At 32.3% G+C, this 21,220-nt stretch overlaps 1 protein-coding gene across 6 annotated transcripts in view; it reads right to left on the minus strand.

Moving 5' to 3' along the window:
* The window catches only part of Grik2 (glutamate ionotropic receptor kainate type subunit 2), a 643,508-nt gene that overhangs the window by 128,589 nt on the left and 493,699 nt on the right, over positions 1–21,220 (minus strand). For 5 of the 6 annotated variants that reach the window (XM_047557542.1, XM_047557541.1, XM_047557544.1 and 2 more), the window contains exons 13-14: positions 17,301–17,419; positions 13,439–13,656 (exon numbers count right to left, since the gene is read on the minus strand). In XM_047557542.1, the coding sequence (XP_047413498.1) occupies positions 13,439–13,656; positions 17,301–17,419 (337 nt within the window). Of the gene's footprint in view, positions 1–9,604; positions 10,047–13,438; positions 13,657–17,300; positions 17,420–21,220 lie in introns of those variants that run through there. The other variant, XM_047557546.1, reaches the window with a different exon arrangement.

Raw genomic sequence — 21,220 nt, forward strand, 5'->3', positions numbered from 1 at the left:
GGGAAATGGGAGGATCAGCAGAATGAATTAACCAAAGTATGTTATGTAAGTATATCAAAATGAATTCTACTTTTGTGAATAATCAAAATGCATCAATTAAAATTAATAAATAAACAGAAGGTTTACCAGTGGAGTACAGGAAAGGAATCAGGGAAAGGGAAGATGAAATACTGGAGAATTAAATGGAGCGAATTAAGTTATATGCATTTTTGAATATGCCACAATGAACCCCACTATTATATTGAAAAATAATACACTAATGAATACAAAAAATTGGAAGTTTTCCTTCTATTAAAACATAATTTTGAGCTTCTGAAAAGTTAATTGAAATGAATCTATGTACTAATAAAAATATTAATTAAATAACCAAGGCATGTATTCCCCTTATAATTTCATAGAGTAGTTTTATAGTATAGTATAGTATATTGTGGGAAGTCATCCTTATTTAGCAGAATCAGACTAGGTTGAGCCATGTGACACAGAGGCCTGGCTTCTAGGAACTGCCAGGAAGTATGTGGTGCTGCGTAGGAGTGGTACCCTGTCTCCTGAAATTTCCCCCTAAAAGGATGGCTCTCCTAACTCCACCCTATCCTGTCCATCGCAGAAGAAGTTCCTCCTGGTCCTTGCCCCCTTTACCTGTATATCATAAATAAAGGAGAGTTGGGCAACTTGGTTGTTGTAAAGAGGCCAGAGTTGGTATGGCTGAACTGTCACACTCCCTCTCTCATAAAAAGAGTATTGGCTCTTGTGTGTTCATTGAGTAGATAAGTTTTTTGGGTAATAGAAAAATTGCCAACGTCCTCCTCCAGCAGTTAACCCTTTCCTCATCCACGCAGGACATGACAGAGAGGACCACCAGATACAGTAATACAGTATAACTGTAGTTGTAGTGTAGTACAGCACAATACAGTCTTATATGAAGCAGTTATAAATGTGGTCAAATCAATAGAATATAAAACACCAAGTATGAACCCTAATATCTACTATGAATGCTGGGTGATGATGGGCCATGTCAAACTCATCAGCAATAAAACAAAAGTGTTCCATTCTGGCAAGGGGTGATGACAATGGAAAATACTATCTAATGCACAGTAGATGCTAACTGTATTTCTGTACAATCTTGCTATGAACATGAAACTATTATCATATAATGGTCTATTAAAAATGGAGTCTACATAATATAGAGATGAAAATGGACTTCTGGTGTGTTTTATCTTTTCAGCAGTATCAGAAGGTAATTCAGACTGTATTTATTGTTACCTGAATCCACAAACTCTGTTAATGAAACAAGAATGCAATTGAGTGTTAGATCATGGCATTGAACATAAATCAACTGTACTTCCAGGGGTACAAGTACTTACACTGGGGTACATGATTTTATTTGTTATGTTAGGTTGAATGACTCAACCATTAATTTCTGTACAGTAAGAATAGTATATATTAGAGTTTATATGTGTTCAGTGTTAATATGAACTACCCATAAGATATGTATGTATACCTGCAGTTTTCCTATAAGAAAACAGAAGCCTAGAGAAGATAAATAAATCCCTGGTGAGTGGCAGATGTAGGGGTTCATGCCATCACCTACTCTATACAATTAATCATTGTATTAAACTAGTATATTGATGTGAAATCAGTTATATACATTATTAATGCTACTCTCTAATTCTTTAGTCTTTATTTAATTGTATGATAAATTAAAATGAAACATAAGCTCATAGAGTTCTGAATACAGTCAAGGGACTTGCAAAGAGAACTAATTTATTGTGTAACTTCTAATTAGCTGTAATTACTATATTGAATAAATGAAACACCTAACTTTAGAGACAATCAAATCTTTTCATTGAACTCCACTGGTGCTATGGTTTATAAAATAGGCTAATAACAATCAGAAGCATTATTCAAATGCTGTCAGGAAATGTAAAAGTATAATTTATTTGCAACCCTTAACTATTCTTCCTCTAAAAGAGATTTAATATGGGAACTGGGTATAAGAAAAATGAATTACATAATCATCTATAATTTAACTCCAATTAAGGCAGCATGTCTTACTCTTACGTATCACACTCACTCATATACAGGTGTATACATGCATGCAGACACATTTAGTCATCTGGAAAGTTCTTCATGAAATTACTAAGGAATTTCTCAGAATATAACTGGTCAAGAGAATGCTCACCATTATGCATTAGGTAATTAAATAAGTCTTGGCACTGCCACAGCCACTAATACCCACAATATAAAGAGATATTCAAGTTGTCTTAGAATCTGGTCTCTTTAAGGACAAGTCATTTACCATTTAATGTTTAATCTACTTTATTTTTAAGCAGCATTTTTAAGGAATTCGTTCAGTTTGCACATATCAACACCTATTAAATAATTTTAAAATTTATTTTCTCCTTTTTCTGATCTATCTGGGATTGAAAGGAAGCATATGAAAACAGATGATGTATGAACCCTTTTTGTTCCTTGTGAATATACATGATGAGCTGCTAAGATCACTGGGCATTCCAAGGGTGCACGACTTTATATCTTGTTTCTCCCAAGGGAAAAATCAATACTGTACTGTCTTTAAATAAAAGCCTGATCATCAAAGATGGCAGCAGCAGAAAAAAAAAATAGTAAATCTCCTTTTGTTTTATCTTACAAGGAAAGAGAAAACTGACTTGTTTTCAATCAGCTCTTGGTAATGGAGAATGAAGTAATATTCCTCATAGGTTGGGTTTTGCAGAGGAATAGGAAAACAAATGAACAAAAGAAAATTCAGTCACCCCAAAAAGTTGATTACTTTAGTATGCATCTTAACAAAGGCTTCCCCCCAAAAAAGAAAGCATAAAGCAAGCAAAAGCAGGAACATGAACTGTCACAGACATTATGAATCAGATACAAGTTTTGTTATATTATTCTTGCAATCAATGAACTACCTGAAAGAAAGGAACTGTATCTTTTCTGAGGTTTCAAAAGTTGTAATACTTTCTCAAAAAAAAAAAAAAATCAGCATAACTAAAAGATCTTTCACAGTTACAATGCCAATAAATACAATTTCCTCAAAGATTTATCAAATCCAGAGTGCAGTTTCTTTACATGTTTATTTTTAAAATGACAAATGATGCCTTTAATTCGACAGTTTATATAGAAGAAACATGATTTTCATTTTAGCTATTTTTATCTGAGAAATAAACATTGAAAATTTTTAAATTCCAAAGTGTGTTTTGATATTTCCTCAGCTTATCCTTTATGTCCAAAGATACATCCTTCTTGAATTTCCTTCAAAATGTTGCCTAACCAGTGTCTACAAACTCTTACAGTGACAACTATTATCCATTATCCAGCACTTGACATGCCAACTCAACATCACAATATTAACTGACTTCCTAGCTCTCTCACTCCCTGTGGGGCCCTCTCTTCCAAGATTGATGAGGTGTGACATGGTGTTTGAGCTGCCTTTTTGATTTGACAAACAACAGGAGTGGCCCTTACACAGAGCGGAGGAGGGAGGACAAGGGAGGGAGAGAACCACAGTGTATCCCGGATGGCAGCAGCCTCATGCACTCGCTTTCCAAGGCAATTAAAACATTGTTTCTCAGATTTTACACTTCAGTCAAACACATAACTTTTTTCCTTCAATTAAAGTGCCCCAAAGTTGCATTAGTACATATTGCAAATGTAACAATTAGAAAGGGATTAAACTGCTGTCCCTTGGATATTTTAGAAAAGCTACTTTTTAAGATAAAAGTTGCTGCTCCTTCCAAGTTTAAATACACTAAAACTCTAATCACTTCTTATAATTCCCAAAATGGCGTTATCACTTTCTTTTTAACTATTGAATTCACTCTGGCAGAGCTAGGGCAATAAAACCCATCATATTCTAATTTTCAGACAGCTTGATAGAACCAATGTTCTCACTATAGATAAAGTGTAATGAAGCACTTTCTTTTCCCATAGGAAAGTCTTTGACTCATATGCTTTGATGCCAACTAGCCTTCACATCTGCTGTTTCACCATTGATGGCTGTAACTTGGCATGCTAAAATAGTGTCTGATGAAGCAGCTTTACTCAAAGGCACCATTTTATTTCTTGCAATGGGAACATAGTAAAATGGTGTTGGTTTCCTGTAGGCCTTATGCAAATCCCTGTAATAAACATAGGATCAGGTCTCACATACAATAAATTTTGTGTTAGATGAGACAATGGGGAGGGAGACGAACTTCTTGGGTAAAAATAACTCCCTTTTATGCAAATAAAACAAATGTGTAATAAAGAATTAGTTTGAATGTTAATTTCAAAAGGAACTAATTTATATCAAAACCCATATTAGACATGAATAAGGTTATAACAACAATTTTGAAACATCAGTTTTATTTTGTTAAGCAAAATATTATTTAATGTTAACAGTTATGTATTAACCCACAACCAATATCTCAATAGCATTAATAAAGGAAAATTTACTTGGGAGAATAAGAAAAATTACATGGCTATAAAAATCTTCACTTGATATCTATTTTAGATTTTTAGGAAAGATATCTGATGCAAATGAAAAACATTATCAAGTATAGATGAAAATTTCATTAATAATATTAATCGCTATTCTGAACTGATTGTTCAGATATATTGCCTTAAATCAAATAAAAATTTTGTTTTTTTTTATTCATTTAGGTAGGTGGAAAAATAAAGCATACAAATATAATCTACAAATTTCAATATGTAAAACAAAAAAATTAAAAATAAATTTTCTGTGAATTATAAATATCCATAGTTATTTCTCAATTTGTAATAAGCAAGTTGGCAAGAGAAGCTTTTGACTTGGAAGTCTAACTATATCAGAATTTCTAACACCCAAGTTAGAGCAGAATTTCATGTTTGAAGCACATTTTATTCAGATCTGCCAAGAGATACTGAGGAATTATCAAGTAACACAAAGTAAGATATAAACTAGAATTGTGTGGTAATTTACCTTCATCGGGTGATAAGTTCGTTTACAACAGGGAAAAAAAGTGGAGGCAGTTCACCAAATTACAAGGTAGTACAATAAACTTATGTAAGAAAATTTTGTGAGCCCCAATCCCAAAGCTTTTGCTCAGAACCCAACTTATAAATCTATGAAAAAGGCTAATTGATATGAGTTCTTTGTGTCAATTAAACATTTATTTTAAAGTCAGTTAACCTTTTTAATGTCAAATAAAAAGTTTGTCTTAATCTACCCTCCACTCTGTAAATACCAATGACAGGTACAACCCTTCTTCTCTGCAACCTAAAGGACTCTCCTCTAATTTCCCCCACCTTTGGGTAGAAGAACATTGATACAGTGACTGTGTATAAATGACACAAGAATATTGACTCTCCAGGTCCTTTGGAACACATATATTTTTAAAAATACACTTTTACTCAGAGACACAAATAAAAGTCAGAATTTACCTTACCACACAACTTTGAGAAATAAAGATCTAACACTTTTTGTGACCCTATAATATCACAATTCTGCTTATCTATTGGAGGGCTCCAGGAAAAGAGTCAGAAATGAACAGGTAGTTACATTACTTATTGTTAGCAAATCTATATGGAAAAAAGATGCAAATAAAATTCTGGTAAGTAACTTGTAAAATTTAAAAATGTAGTCAGAAGTTTTATCATTGTTTTATGCTCAGACTAATTGTCATGGGGTCTGGGTTTCAAAAGAGCAAAAAGGGCCATCAAAATATGAAAGAAATGGAAGTAGGTGCAATCATTACTATTGGTGCCAATAAATGAAGGGATCATTTCAATGTCATGTTAACTCTGCCTGCACAATAGTATCACCAAAGCAAGTTTTTTTTTTTTTTTTTACAAATTCAGAGGCTGAGTATTCCATCTAAAAATCAGTCCTTGGACTGATAAGCAACTTGAGTCTTAAGATTCTCTAAAAACTTCATAAGTACCTCTGATGGTCTCATTTATAGTCAGGCTGATATTTGTTGACATAAATAAATTAATATTTTATTATTTAACTTATCAATTAATTAATTTCCCCAGTGTTATTCTTACAATAGGTAAAGAAAAATTGTATATATTTAAATCATACAACATGGGGCATCTTGTACAATGATTTCCTCAAACAAGCTAATTAACATAACCATCACCTGACATAATGACTTATTTTTATGTACAGCTATGGGGAGAACACTTAAGATTTGTTCTTATAGTAACATCCAGATACACTAGATATTATTATTCACTATGGTTGTTGTGTTATACACTATATCTCTAGTAATTATTCAGGTAAGAACTTTTTTCTTTTCTTCTGTTGGTACTAGAGATTGAACCCAGTGGTATTTTTATTTTTTATTCTGAGATAGGGTTTCTCTGAGTTGCTTAGGGCCTCACTAGGTTGTTCAACCTGGCCTTAAATTTGTCATCCTCCTGTCTCAGCCTCCCAAGTTGCTGGAATTTACAGGCACGAGCCACCTGACCCAGCTCATAAATGAATATCTTAAAGACATTTAAAATATACTCAAATGACTCATAATGACTTTTTCCTTCAGAGAAAGGAAAGTCAATGTGAAAAAAAAAAAAATCAATACTTCTTATTTATCACAGTGATACAATTGCCTGCCATGGAAAAGACTGTATTTCCATGAGGCATACATGCTATCCAGCTTTACTGGTTGTAGCCCAGCCACATTTTCTACAACTTAATAGAAACTTTATACATAAGTTAAAGCAGTTACTTAACTGGGGAATCTGATAAAACAGATAATACCAATAACACTGCGAGGCAGTGGTCTAGAGTTTATAATGCATACATAAGGAGCTATAATGTAACAAAATGTCAAAGACTTTATATATAAGACTTTGATGTGAATATACCTGTCCTCTTGTTAATATTTCATTTTTAAATTGATTTCCATGGAATAGAAACAATATCACTAGTGTTGAAATTTGAAAACTGTTTTCCCCCAAATACTAGTGAGAAAAGGGAATATCATTAACTAAGCTTACACAGACTTCAAATAAGTAAAAATGACCTGAAACAAAACTATGTGGCAAGTTAATAATAAATAAAGCTATTCATTTGTGAGGAAGTACTGAGAAATTATCCCTAGACTTAAATGAAATACCAAAAAGAAATTATAATTATTATATTGCATAATGATAAAAGATTATTAGGGCTTGTACAGTACTGGCAAATATGTGAACACTGAAAGATGTAAACCAGTTTCCATCCATGTGCTTGCAAGTAATTATTGAAACTTTTATAGTAAATATACTATATATTATACATGTATTGCCACCCCTGGTCTATTGGTGTTAAAAATAATACACAAAGTCATGAATTTTAAACAATAAAGAACTATGAGCAATGGCATATGATATGCGTTTATAAAGCTAGTTGTTAAGCACATGTTATAAACTAAAATATTTTTATATTCTATCCCTTAATTTAAAAATGACATACTTTTCTAGTACTTCTTAGTAGGATCACTCGAGCTTTCAAAACAATCATTGCAGGCAAGACACACTAGCTATTCAGGTTTTGGAACCTATCACCCCAGTTCAAATTAATTTTAGGAGATCACTGAACTGATAAGATCAGAATAAGTAGCAAACTATAAAGAACATGTTGTGGCTCTATCTGCATCAATGGCTTAAGATAAACGTTTAGAAACTTAATATGATCAAGTAGTTGAGGTCATGAGGGTGAACCAAAATGACTAATGCACTTAGCTCTTCTGAGTAATGATGGCTATGCCTTGATCTCTTTGGTTATTACTTTTATTGTGATACTATGAGCCCCTGGTTATTGCTTTCATAATTAATAAGTCACTTAACCTCTCTATGGCCCAGTTTCCTCATCTGTTAAATGAGCATAATGGAAATTGCTTCCTACATTTCTTAAAGACTGTTACAAAGATTAATGAGCTGATATTTAGAACTTACTTTGAGATTTCCTAAAGAGAAAGATTCTTTGTGTGTGTGTGTGTGTGTGTGTGTGTGTGTGTGTGTGTATGAAAGGGAGAGAGAGAGAGAGAGAGAGAGAGAGAGAGAGAGAGAGAGACTCTTTTGTCGTTAGGTACATAAAAACAAAAATTAAGATAAAACTTTTTGCCCCAGATGGGAATATTAATCCACCCTTTTGCATTCCTATCTTCATTGACTACACTCTCAAATAAATTGACTTTCAACAGAGGGTTAAAATGAGAATGTCATAGAAAGCAACATATTTTGAAAAAAAAAAAAGCATTTTACCCATCTACTGAGCAACAACATTTTGTAAGCAATCACATCTATACCGTACATTCTATCTAAAACTCTCTGTCACAGGTTTTCCATCAATAAAATTGATTTATGGCAACATTTGTTTTGCTAGTATATAACTGTACAGAATTTGGTAAAAGGATAAAGTACATTCATAAAACAAATGTAAACATGTGGCATTGATTTATGGCACACATAACAGATGAAAATGAAATCATTAGAGAAAGACAAGAAAATGCAGGTCCATGAATAAAGAGGAAGATGGAATTTTAAAAGTATACCTTTTAGTTATCTGAGTTAGAAAATGTACTAATAATCTTTTAGCTTTAGTCAGACATAGCCTAAAAAGTTACAAAATGTTTAATGAATCAGTTGGTTAGCTTTAAGTACACATGATAAGGTTCTACAAGAAAGAGATAAAATGTAAATAATAATAATAATAATAATAATTACAAGTAGATGAGGAAAAATGAAATAAAAATGACCTGACGTTTGCAGGCAAAATTTAGAGGTAATAGAGAAGAGCTAAAATTTGTATTGTTGGATAACAAATGTGTTCCTAATCTTTTTTTTTTTTTTTTTTGTACTGAGGATTGAACCCAGGGGCGCTTAACCACTGAGCCAAATCCCCAGCTCTTTTTGTTTTCATTTTGAAACAGGATCTCATTAAGTTGCTTAGAGCCTTGCTAAGTTTCTGAGGCTGACTTTGAACTTGTGATTCTCCTGCCTCAACCTCTTGAGCTGCTGGATTACAGACATATACCACCAAACCCAGCAAGTGTTTCTAATCTTTAGTGTATCAAGCCAGTGAAATTTCTTAATATTGTCTCAAAATGGTTTCAGACCTTGGTTAAAAATCAAATTAAATGTGTTGCCTTAAGATAATGCCTTGTAGACTTTCTCCTCTTGATAATTTCTACTCGAAATCTCTCTTTAGAGAAGCATACAGCATCTTAAGAAGAATCGACGGTATGACTTTTTGATCATAAGCAGACTCAATCGTATGCATTTAAAGTCTACAAAGCTTCCAAAGAAACTGTTGGGAAAAGGACTTTGACTCCAGTGTGAAAGAAACTGACCCTATTCTAAATGTAGAAAAGGTTCTAGGCTCCCAATATCCACCTGACCTGCAAACTAATTAAGGGTTTTTGGTTGATTGTTTAGCAATATTATTGAAATAAATTATAACCAACACAAGCCCATGACATTCACAAATTCAGTCTGAAGGGCTACAGATATGAGAGTGAATGATATAGATTCATTTAATCTATATTACGCAGTGTAGTGTGGGAACATTAAAAAAACAAGAAATACATCTTGGATTGATAATTTATTGATAATTGACATAAAAAGAGAATACTTAGGGGGACAAATAAAATAAGCATCTTTCCCAGCATGGGTAGATTTTAGTCTGAAAAGGGTCAGAAAATTTTTCTGGGAGTATATAGAGGATAAATAAGGATCTCAAGAGTAAAGACAAACTGTTAATTAGATTGGTAGGGAAGGGTGGTGATGAAGAATGAGCATAATGTTGGAGAAGGAGGCGTGAGAGTTCAGGATACATCCAGACAAAAGACAAACCAGTTTGGCTGGAACTTCTAGTGTAATGGAAAGTGAAGAGAGAGTAAGAAGGCAGACCTGTGCTTTGTAAGCCAAGGAAAGAGCTCTTATTCTAAAGAAATGGGAGGGAGTCCTTTTGAAGAACTTTAAGTCACTCCAATAACTTTGGGAGAAGTGACACTGGTTTGAACTAGGAGAAACAGGATAAATAGGATATATTTCTCCTAGAAAGGCCCTGGGTTCAATCCTCCACCCTGTAAAAAGAATAGAACAATAAAATAAAATGTAGATTCTTAACTTGTTAGAGGAGCTAAGCTATTTACATTAGGAATTTGATACCATTTACATTTCTTTTTAATATGTGCCAGGATTTTATTTACTATATTCTTTTTTACAAAAGTGCTTCCTTTTCCACAATTCTTCTTAGATGGACAGACTATATTAGAACATGTAGAAAAATAAAAATTTTCAGGTAGACCAACCATAGACAGAATTTGTGGAAATTTAAATCCATAGGCTCATGGGTTGCATAGGAAAAAGGTTATTCAGCTTCATTTTGTAAAATATTTGACTCCCTTCAAATGATAGGGATTTTCTTAGAATCCATAACACCTACAGGCTATTGGTGAGTTACTTTTAATCCTCTGGTTTCTGTGGATTCATTTTCCTAATCTTCATACTTCAGGGAGAAAAGAATATGCTTGTTTGGTAGCATTTTATTTGTGCCTGGAGTGAGATTTTAATTCTAGAACACAAAATTCTTAGATTTTTAAGAAGGAGTTTTCGATTCCTCCTTCAATGCTTTTCAAAAAAACCCCTGATCCCACATCTATTCTTTTATCTAAACATGACTAAAAACATATCAGTAATGTCATCCAGTTTATTTAGTCTTCTTGAATAACACTGGAGAACCAGCATCACCTTGATTTTGAATTCTTGTTTTCGGTCATGGCTTTATATTTATCCCTGGAGAGAATGTGTGGAAAGTACGATGGATACTGACGAAAGGAAGGAAGACCTCTTCTCAAAGACAATGTACATATGAGCTCAGTGAACAAATCAAGCTTGTTTTTGGAAATAGAATTATTTGACGTGGTAGAGCAGCATTAACTCTGCATGTGCCTCTGCAATGCTGAGGACTCATCTGCATTATGACAAGATATCTTGAGCCAATCTTGTTGTACTGAAAGAACTATTATTTTTAAAATAATTTTCTGGAACTGAGCCTTCCAGAACAATTAGTTAACAGCAGGGTCTTATTAAATTAGTAAAAACATAATGGAAATTCCTTTAGAAGTCAATGCCTTAAGGGTGCTTCCTAGAGTGTTTGTATTGTGGTTGTTAATTAAAGAATAAAAGAGTGGTATAAAATATAAATACACAGTACAGAATAGTTCCTGGTTCACCGTAGAATTTCAAAGTAAGAATACATTTATTTGAATTCTAGAGTGCTAGAAAAAAAAATTTAATTCCATACCATGGCTAGTATAACGATATAGTTTAACAAGCCAAAACATGAAGTTGGAAGTAGACTCTTTTAAGACTACACTAAAATACCCAAAGAAAAATCAACATATAATGTTCTGTAAGACTTAGGGCTTTTTTTTTTTTATTATAACAGTAAGAATTCAGCATGTGATAGTTAGCAACATAAGGTAATTGTCAACTTAGCAATCATCACTGTGTGGTTTTTATTGTAACTAGTGTATATTCCAGAAGGCTTCAATTCTAAAGAAAGTATGTGCTGTTGGAAACAGAAAGTTGCTTCATGTCAATTTTCTCCAGGTGCTAGAGGCACCCTTGTGTGCAGGAGATGAAAGAGTAAGAAGAAAAGCCAGTAGCAAGGAAAAGTGAAGGTAGGAAAAAAATGACACGGCAGAGAGCAACTGAACTAAAAAGAAGAAAAAAGAACAAAAGATTGAAAAGATAAACAAGGAGGAAAATAACCTTAAAAAAGAAAAATGACATAAGGAGAATTATTTTTTGGAACTGCTTTTTTTCTGAGAGAAGCTTTGCTCATAATACATTAGGGCTTTGAAATAAGATATTTGAGTCTTCTGGAAAAGAAAATTGAAATTAAAGCCATGAAATATTTATGAAATTGATATAAACATTTCTGGTGTCAAATAATTGGTAGGTACTTTATTTGTGTTATTTTATAAACTCAACTTTAACTTTCACTTGAATACTCTAATAATTTTAATGCAACATGTATTCACTCCCTGCAATGTTCTTGACACTGACAATGAGCATTTAGAAATTACAGAACTGATTTCTTAAAATAAAAACAAAAATCTGAAAAATCAGTTTTATTACAAAGGCAATCTCTAATAATTCTATGTATTTAATTTGAATAAAATCAATCAATTATCCTTCATGCAGTCATATAATACCACACTGAAGAAATTGTTTTGCTCATATTTTGGTTATTCAATGTATTTCATTAAGTAATAATGATTGGGTTAATTAAATATGAAATATACACTCAATCTTTAACCTACCATATGAGAAATTCCTTCAGAAAATAATTTAAAATTTTTGGTTATGTGGAACTAACTGATGAAATCTGTCACATTCTTTGGAAATGTGGTGTCCTTCATATCTCTATAAAGAAAGTTGACTCAGTTTTATATGAATTTTTGGCAAGAAAATTGCATTACATGGTAAAATTGCTGTTTTAAGTCACATCAATTCCTATTTTCTGATTGTTGACACATTCTTCTGACACCAACTTGACTATAATCTCCTTGAGAGTGATAATGAGGTCATATTTTCTGTAGAATACCCAACCAGTAGTGTAGTTTCTGACACTCAGAAGGCACTTGGTGCATACTTGATGAAGGAATTTATTTTATAGCTTGAACCAATTATTTAATTAAAACATCTACCTGTTGTACTGTCCAATAGAATTGCCTATTGCATTTGTATAAACACTGAAAGGAAATACCAATACTTAAAATAACTTGCCCCATCTATAAAAGTCTGGAAAATACTTCATAAAATGTTAAAGGAATTATAAAGTGATATTCCATAAAGTGAATTCCCCTTTCTGATATACTTTGGATAGGTGAGCAAACAGGAGTAGGAGGAGAAGAGTAACAAGGAGAACAAGGTGCTCTGTATGCCAGAACTGTGCAAAATCACAATTCCCACGTAAATGTTCCCTTTGGAAACCACTATGAATTCAACTGGGATCCTATGTCCAGACCATATCTTGCAGAATACTAGATGAATAACTGTATAGATAATGAGAACTGATTTTTCCTTTAGTTCTCATCCCCTGCCTCATTGTGACGAAATAAATGTGTACACTGGTAACAATCTTCCACGTAAGTATTCTTTTCTGATAACCAAGCCTTGTAGAATCCAGATCTATAACTATTTAATTTTCCACAAACACATGATTTTTTCATTCAAAGTTAAAACCCTTTTGAGAAAAAAAAATGTTTCCTTTGAGGAAAATATTCCTTAAAATAAGAGTAGAATACTTGTAAAGCAAAAACTCCTTGAGATATTCAACTGTCAAATGATTCATTTTCGTGGACATGTGAAGTTTACAACTTTCTACCCCTTGAGTTATATGTTATTAAGTGTCCTGCACAAATAACATTTAATGTATACATTTTAGATAGCCAGTAGAACTTACCTTGAAAAAAGTCATGGTTGCGCCATCCTCTACTGCTCCATACTCTATCTTGGTTTGTTTAGCTAAATCATCAGCAGAGTCAATAGGAGATTCCATGCGTTCCACTGTCAGAAAGGCGGCTAAATTAGCAGTATACGAAGAAATGATGATAAGTGTGAAAAACCACCAAATGCCTCCCACTATCCTGGTGGAGAGCGCTTTGGGCATGAGCTCAGAACCTAACAGAGATTGGGGGAAAGGTGAAACGAATACAGAGAATTTGATCAGCAATCAGATACTTTTGGTCACAGTGGCAGAATGGAATCACCGTGTAATAAATGCTTATGTAATAGATTTACATATTGCTTTAGTAAGCAAGTAACAACCATTGGGAGACCAGAAGCTAATTTCATTTGACAGACAATCCTTTAGGATGTTCAGTTTTAAGTATAGTGACAGGAGACTCTAGATCTACCTGAGAAGGTATAGTTAAAATATTAATGAATTAAATTCTTTATAAAAATAGCATTAGAAAAGGGGGGGAAACTTCCAGCTTATAAGCCACACATGTAGAGTTTCATAGTCTTGTTCTTTTTGTGGGTTACAGAGGAAATGACTTAATATGTTCACATCCTTTTCTTCACAACCTTTCTGTAAGAGTTTCATTTTTCCTGTGCATGTAGCACATATATTTTATCTATTTCATCATTTAAAAAAGTAATGATGCATAATAATAAAGTAATTTCAATTACCCACATTCCTAAGATATGATGTAGGGTTTTAGTCCTGTGTTTATTTTAATATGAGGTGGCAAATAATTTACTACCTCATTTTATAATGTATAAGCAAATATCTCCCATCACTATGGTTAGCCTCAATGAAATAAATTAGGATAAGAATAAGTACTTAAGTTGTCACAAATTTATTTTTATACATATATATCACATTTCATATATATATCAAAATATATGGCTGGAGTTGCCTGCCCATGGTATTAATAAGATAATAGGATCTATAAATTATATTTTACCTTTGATTATTATTAATTTTAATTCATTTAAGTTATAAAATAAAACCCTAACAACTTTAAAATTTGGTCTGCTATGAATTAAATTTTATTATAATTTTACCATATTATTTACATTTTTTAATGTTGAAGATATATCAGAATGTGGGCTTTTTTATTAAAATGTAAATGAAATTTGTGGATGTATGTATAAAATATATTACCATTCACTTTTAATCATTTTGAATCTATAATCAAAAAGTACATAATTTTTAATAGGGTTTGAGTAAAATGGAATGGAGCAAAGATGGACTTATTTTACAGTCAGATCTTAAATATGATCACTGATGTAGTACGGTAACACATCTTTAAATGGAGAGAAAAAATAAAATTATTCACATTAACATTGAAAAATAAATGGTATTGTGATTGTACTATATCAAAAACAGCCCATCTTGCACTGCAGTTCATCTTACCCTTGCAATTTAAAACAAACAAACAAAATTTTAAAAGCAGACAGACTTGGACATGACAGCCAACTCCAGCTCCAGACTCTGCCTACCACTCTGTAAGGAAGAAAAAGACAGAAAAGTACCTTTCTGATGTAGTTGCTCGTAGGCCCTGTCAGACACACACTCGGACACTGAAACACTAAAACACTCTCAAGATGATCAGCAGCAGCTTGGGCTGCTTATTTTACTTTTATTCCTTTTTTTTTTTTTTTTTTTTAAACAAGAACACCAATAAGGTCAAACAAGACTGGGAAAGAAAAGAATAGTGGAGACATTTGACAAAAAAATGGCCCAATTACCACAAGTTTGTATCTTACCCAAGGACCGAAAGCGAATACCTCTTAACGCTTGTGAATCAGAGCCTGGTTAGGGGCTGACTGTCATGTACTCAAGGTAACGTCATGTCCAGCACTATATCCCACTAATTCCTGGGGAACTGGGCATCAGCCAGAATAGTATGGGTTCCTCTTTCATGTATCCACCAGCAGTGAAGTAGTTATGTGGCAAAGCAAATGTATATTTGAATTTTTCATTGCTTGGATTATTTATCATCTTCAGAGATAGCACAGAGAGTCTTATCTATAATTTCTATTACTGATATCAAGATCACCTAATGAACATATAAATCCTCAAAGACCTCCAGCTATTTTAGGAAATAATTTTAAAAAACAATATTTTTCTAAATGGAATCAAAAATTAAAAAAAAAATCATAATTATCAACCTTTAGTGTCAGGATAATTCACTCTAGACTATTAAAGTTAATTATTAGCAGGTGACTAGCAATTTTCCTGGGTAAATTGTATTCTCAATGCTACTTGTAAGAGAAGTTTATCCCATAGGCAGGCTTTTATTCACTACTATTTTAAAAGAACTCCAATATTATCTTCTATGTGTAGAATATACCTAAGGAAAAGAATCCTTACCTTGGACCAAAAATGTAGGAAAGGGAAAATACAACTACTGACTTTACATTTTTAAAGTTATTTATAAAGAGATGCTACAAACTTAGATTAGTTAGTTCATCATTTATATATGTATATATATGTATATGTACATATTATATACATATATATTCATAATCATACAAGGAAATAATTATTTCAACTTAGGTTTTGCTTACAACATGTATTAAATATTATTTTTTGATAAATTATTTTTTCTTTTTGACATCATTTATTCTTACTTTAGAAGTAGTTTATAAAAGAAACAGTAATGAATTAATGAATTTAGTGTATTATTAAGCATACAAAGTCATAGTATAATTTTATAAACAATTTATAATTTAAGAATAAAAATTCACTCCAGATATGTAATGCAATCATTGAATAATTTTCTCCAATGTTAATAATAAATGCCACTCAAATATATCCAAATAATATAAGGTGGAATGATTCTTAGGAAGGAATGTGTTTTATTTCTTACTTCATACATTGTCCAATGTTCAACTTTTGGACATTTTGCTATACTTACTATATTTACAACTTAAAGGTATTTCATTTTAAATGTATACAACAATCTTAGACTTTGGTTTGTAAAATATTTTATTTTTAGAAATTGTATAATATATTAATTTCCTAAAATTTATTTAAATATGAAAAGATAAATAAAATAAACCACAGTGTCAAAAATTAAAATTCTACTTGAAAAAAACCAACACTAATATAATAAATTCATAGTTATGTATAAACCACTAAGACATCTTATTACATATATTCTATCATTTTCTAAAATACAACCTTTACTTTTAACATTTATATTTTAAATTTTAAATAATTATGAAAAAGTATTTTTGCATGCACCACTGAGCATGCAATATTTTATATTCTTTGTAAGCTATCAGATGCAGCTAATATTTTACTCAGAAAGTTAACTCTAAATATTTTAGTATTTTAATTTTGCAAATTTATATGCAGTAGATTTAGTAATCATGCAATATAAATGCATCTAATCACCAGGAATTAATATGAAAGAGGAGACATTTTTACATCAAAATGAGACAGGAAACAGCAGTATTGAACTGTATTCTTGTCTCAAGGAGATGTAATTTTAGTAGTACTTTAAATGAAGCTTCTGGCTAATGAATCAGGTTAGCTTGGTTATCTATGAAGTGATGTACCTACTGTGGGTTAAGAAAAAAAAATTAGATGAGTATACTGTATGTGAATTTGCAAAAGCTAATTGTTTCTCAGAATCTCTCTTGGATGGGATTTGAGAAGGCCTAAATGCATTAGGTAGATGGAAAAGCTGGATTATGGTTACATGCACAGAGGCACCCATGCAAGCGACTTGTGCCAGCGAGAGCTGTCACCCCCAGCAAAGAGTGGGACATGGTGCCCAAGGGAAATAGCAGGCTGAATCGTATACCTTGCTGCATGAGAGCTCCAACTCCAAACCAGAAACTATTTAGCAAGGTGAAATTGTTTTCCACCACGTCTGAGTCAGGATTGCAAGGGTGTGGATTATACCACTCATAGGGACTAAACCTGTGGTAATTGACAGAAAAAAGAATATATTTAAATTGCAGTGAGAAGAAATTCTATCCAGCATTTTTTGCTGCAAAAGAAACAAAAAGACAGGTAAGATTAAATAGAAATCAGAAATAGGCATTCTTATACTAAGATTGCATATGCATGACAGCAAGTGTTAGATTTTAAATACCCCTGCCCTTATCAGTTTATTTCCATACTAAGATAAGAAAGGCATTTCTTTACTGTATTTTACTTGTGAGAAGAAAATTTCTGTATCAGTAAGTCAAGAATATATTTTAAGACTCAGTACTTTTCATGCACAGAATTTAAAAAACAATGTTTTTCAAAAACCAAGAAAATCATTAAAGTAGAAAATAAACAGCTATAAAGGAACATTTTTTAAGACTGAAAAACATTGTTAGAGACAGGAGAAACACTAGCAAATCATCTTAAGAGTTTGTTATCATATGATAGCACCACCAAAGGGACAGAGAGTAAAATAATCAATGTATATTTGCATACCTAACAATACTATGAATTCATATATTTATGTGTAACAAACTCAACTCTTAACAACAAAATCAAAATCTACTGCTAACATGCTTCTGAGGTCATTTCAGCTCTCAGAGCACATACCAGTATGTATGATATCAAAGCAGTGTTAGAAGCAAGAATGCATACTAATGCTGTTTTCCACTTCTTTGGCTTCAGATATATAATTAATTTAAATCAAATCTAATCTTAAGGTCAGTTGCAGATAGTTTTAGAAATATTATGAACATCTCTCATATAATTCAAACTGAGGACTTTTCAAATTGTCAACTGTGCACATAAATTAATTTATGCTAATAATAATCTAGATATACTTATCAATTAATAGAACATTCAAAAACATCATCCCTATAATTAAATATACTCATTCCAATTACTAAACTAACAAAATATTTTCCCCAATATCTCAAAATTTAAAGCCACTCCTTTACAAACCAAATTAGTATATGTTCCCTTTATGAAAGCTTTAAAAAATCTTAAATTCAATCAAAGTTATTTGAATAATGTATCTGTCACTTCAGAGAGCCCAATTTTCTTCACAATAATTTTCTGACATATTAAAATTCAGAAGATCAAACAAACCATTTTCATCTTTCTAATGTAATTTTAGAACACCCTTGCTTTAATCGCCTCTCCTTGACAAACAAAGAAGTGTTTTGTTTGGTTCTCTAAGTTAAACTGACACACTGAATAGAAAGGTTCATTGAATAGTAATTAAATACTCTGATCTGATTCGTGTGTCTGACTAAAATCTAAGTAGCTTTAGTTGTAGACATTTATTTCTACTTAAATTCCCTCATTACTTTTATACTAGTGAGGATAGTTTGTACACATTTTTAAAAATATTTCCAGGAATCAGAATGCTGACCATCAATCTTAAAACAAAAATATTTTCTTTCAAATATTGAAATTTTAAATTATCTAAGAATGTATTATTCATGAGAGACAATGTAATCTAGGAGATTATGGGCTCTGCACATCTCTACCCTCATAACTATGTGCCCTTCGTTCCCCCACCTCAAAAATGAGAATGGTAGTAAGACCTAACTAGTAAGAGTTGTAAGGATTCTTTGAATTAATATAGTTTCTATAGAAATTGCTTAATTACGTGGGACAATAATAGTTTTAGATAAATGTGATTTCACCTACAGTTAACATACTCAAATTCTAAGTTTAATATTTTAAATATCATACTCTTCTTGAAAAAGTATGAACTATAAACATAAAGCTGCTCTCTAAGAGCTAGATTTAGCTTTATCCCAAGACAAATCTTAGAAATATATCCACTGAGTCAGAACTATACAATTTGGTTGACAGAGATTACTAGTTATCTCAGAGTTCCATGAGCCCTTGGGTTTTATATAGGCAACTCAAGGGATTCTGTGGAATTGGGGGACAGAGGTGTGGTGGCCATGTTGGGGAAGTGGAAATATACATATACAGGGTCTTACTGACCTTCCATACATATATTAGAAGGAAATAACAAGGAAGGAAGGAAAGAAGGGAGGGAGGGGGAGAGAGAGGAAGGGAAGACCTCTATTTTTTCTTACTTTTTTCCCCTTAAATTTCAGAAATTCAGCTGACAAAATCTCCAAAGATGCAAACCTAGCCAACAAAAATAATCTAACTTGATCCTTGTGGTAATACTCGGGAAACTTTTCTTTGTTTTGATTTGATTCACTAACAGTCTTCTAATGGTAGTAATGTAAGCCACTTCTCAAATTCCCACTTTCAAGAAATACCTGGAGCACACACTTGCTCCCTAGCCCTCACTCCTTTCTCAGTGGTATGTTTCCTTTCCTTCACTTTTGTTAGCATGGCTCTTAGTCTAGTATCATCCTCCATTTCTTTCTAAGTTAAATCACTTAGTCCTTCTAAGATTAACTGTTTCACTTAACTCTATTTTCTTTATTTCCAACAAATTTTGCTTGTATCTGTCTTCATCTTCCAATTCCTTCAGATTTCCTTTTAAAAGTTCTGTTGGGCCAGACCCTAAGCAACTTAATAAGACTCTGTCTTAAAAAATAAAAAGAGTTGGGGATGTGACTCAGTGTAAGCACCTGTGGGTTTAATCCCTGGTACCAAATAAATAAATAAATAAATAAATAAATATTCTATCAGGCTTCAAATTTATAATTTTATTCTTACAAAGATCATTTAAATTGCTTCAAATCTATGTATTTAACCCTATTCACTTTCTTGACCTCAAGTAGATTTTCAGTAATCTGACTTTTAACTGATATGTCCGATATTACTTCAAAATCTCTTTTCCTCATCCTTCCTTTTTTTGTTACCTTCCCCATCTGTCAGTAACATCACAATCCAGCATCTTCATTTGATCAATTGCAATAATCTTGCCACTAGCCCTTAGCTTGCTTATGTGGAACACCAGAAGAGTTATCTTTAGTTTTTCACATTCTTTTACCTCACAAATCTAAACTTCAAACTGTTGCCAAATTGTATCAGTATACCTCCAGAATGTCTCTTTCTTTCCCCCATCTATCCCACTGACATTATACTAGTTTGGGCTGTCATGGAGCAACACCATCCTAACTAGACTTTCCTCTATTTATCACCAATTTTTAATTTCTAAATTCTGCTTTCCAGTTAATTTTAATGTAGAAAATTCTTGTAATATCACAAATATAGTTAAAACAAGTATTTAGTCATTTCCACCATAAATATAAAAAAAAATCTAGTCTTAAGCATGGAATTCATGATTCCTTCACATTTCACACCAAAATATTAGGATCATATATTTAATATTATGATCATCTACTTCATGGAAATCCTGATCTCCTCTCAGCTCAGCAATTAGTCACTTTAAAACAAAAAAGACTATGTTTATTTTTGTCAATTCCTTTTCTCATATGTCATTTATCTTGTAATTCTCTACTCTCCACTCTGCAGATATTCAAATCATACATCCCTCCTCCAGTTCCACTCAGTAGCATTATAGAGGCTTAGCTTTCCTGATTCTCTTTCTTGGAGTTTATCTGTAATAGAAACTGATGCCTCACCCTCCTTATTCACTTTCCTCCCTGAGGAATTATTGAGAACATTGTTGCCTACCTACACCTGTTCTTCCCACCTTCTTTTGATAAGCAACTCAATTTGAGTTTTGAAATATGGACAGAATTCATGTGGGTAATTTTCCGAGAATGCTTCTTCAGCTTTTTGCCCTGTATTCTTTATTCTGCTTCTTTCTTGAGGGTGCATGAGGACTAGAGAAGTACTGGAAGCCCTGAGCTGAGGATAACAGAA

Source organism: Sciurus carolinensis, chromosome 7, assembly GCF_902686445.1.
Source record: "Sciurus carolinensis chromosome 7, mSciCar1.2, whole genome shotgun sequence".
Taxonomy (NCBI): domain Eukaryota; kingdom Metazoa; phylum Chordata; class Mammalia; order Rodentia; family Sciuridae; genus Sciurus; species Sciurus carolinensis.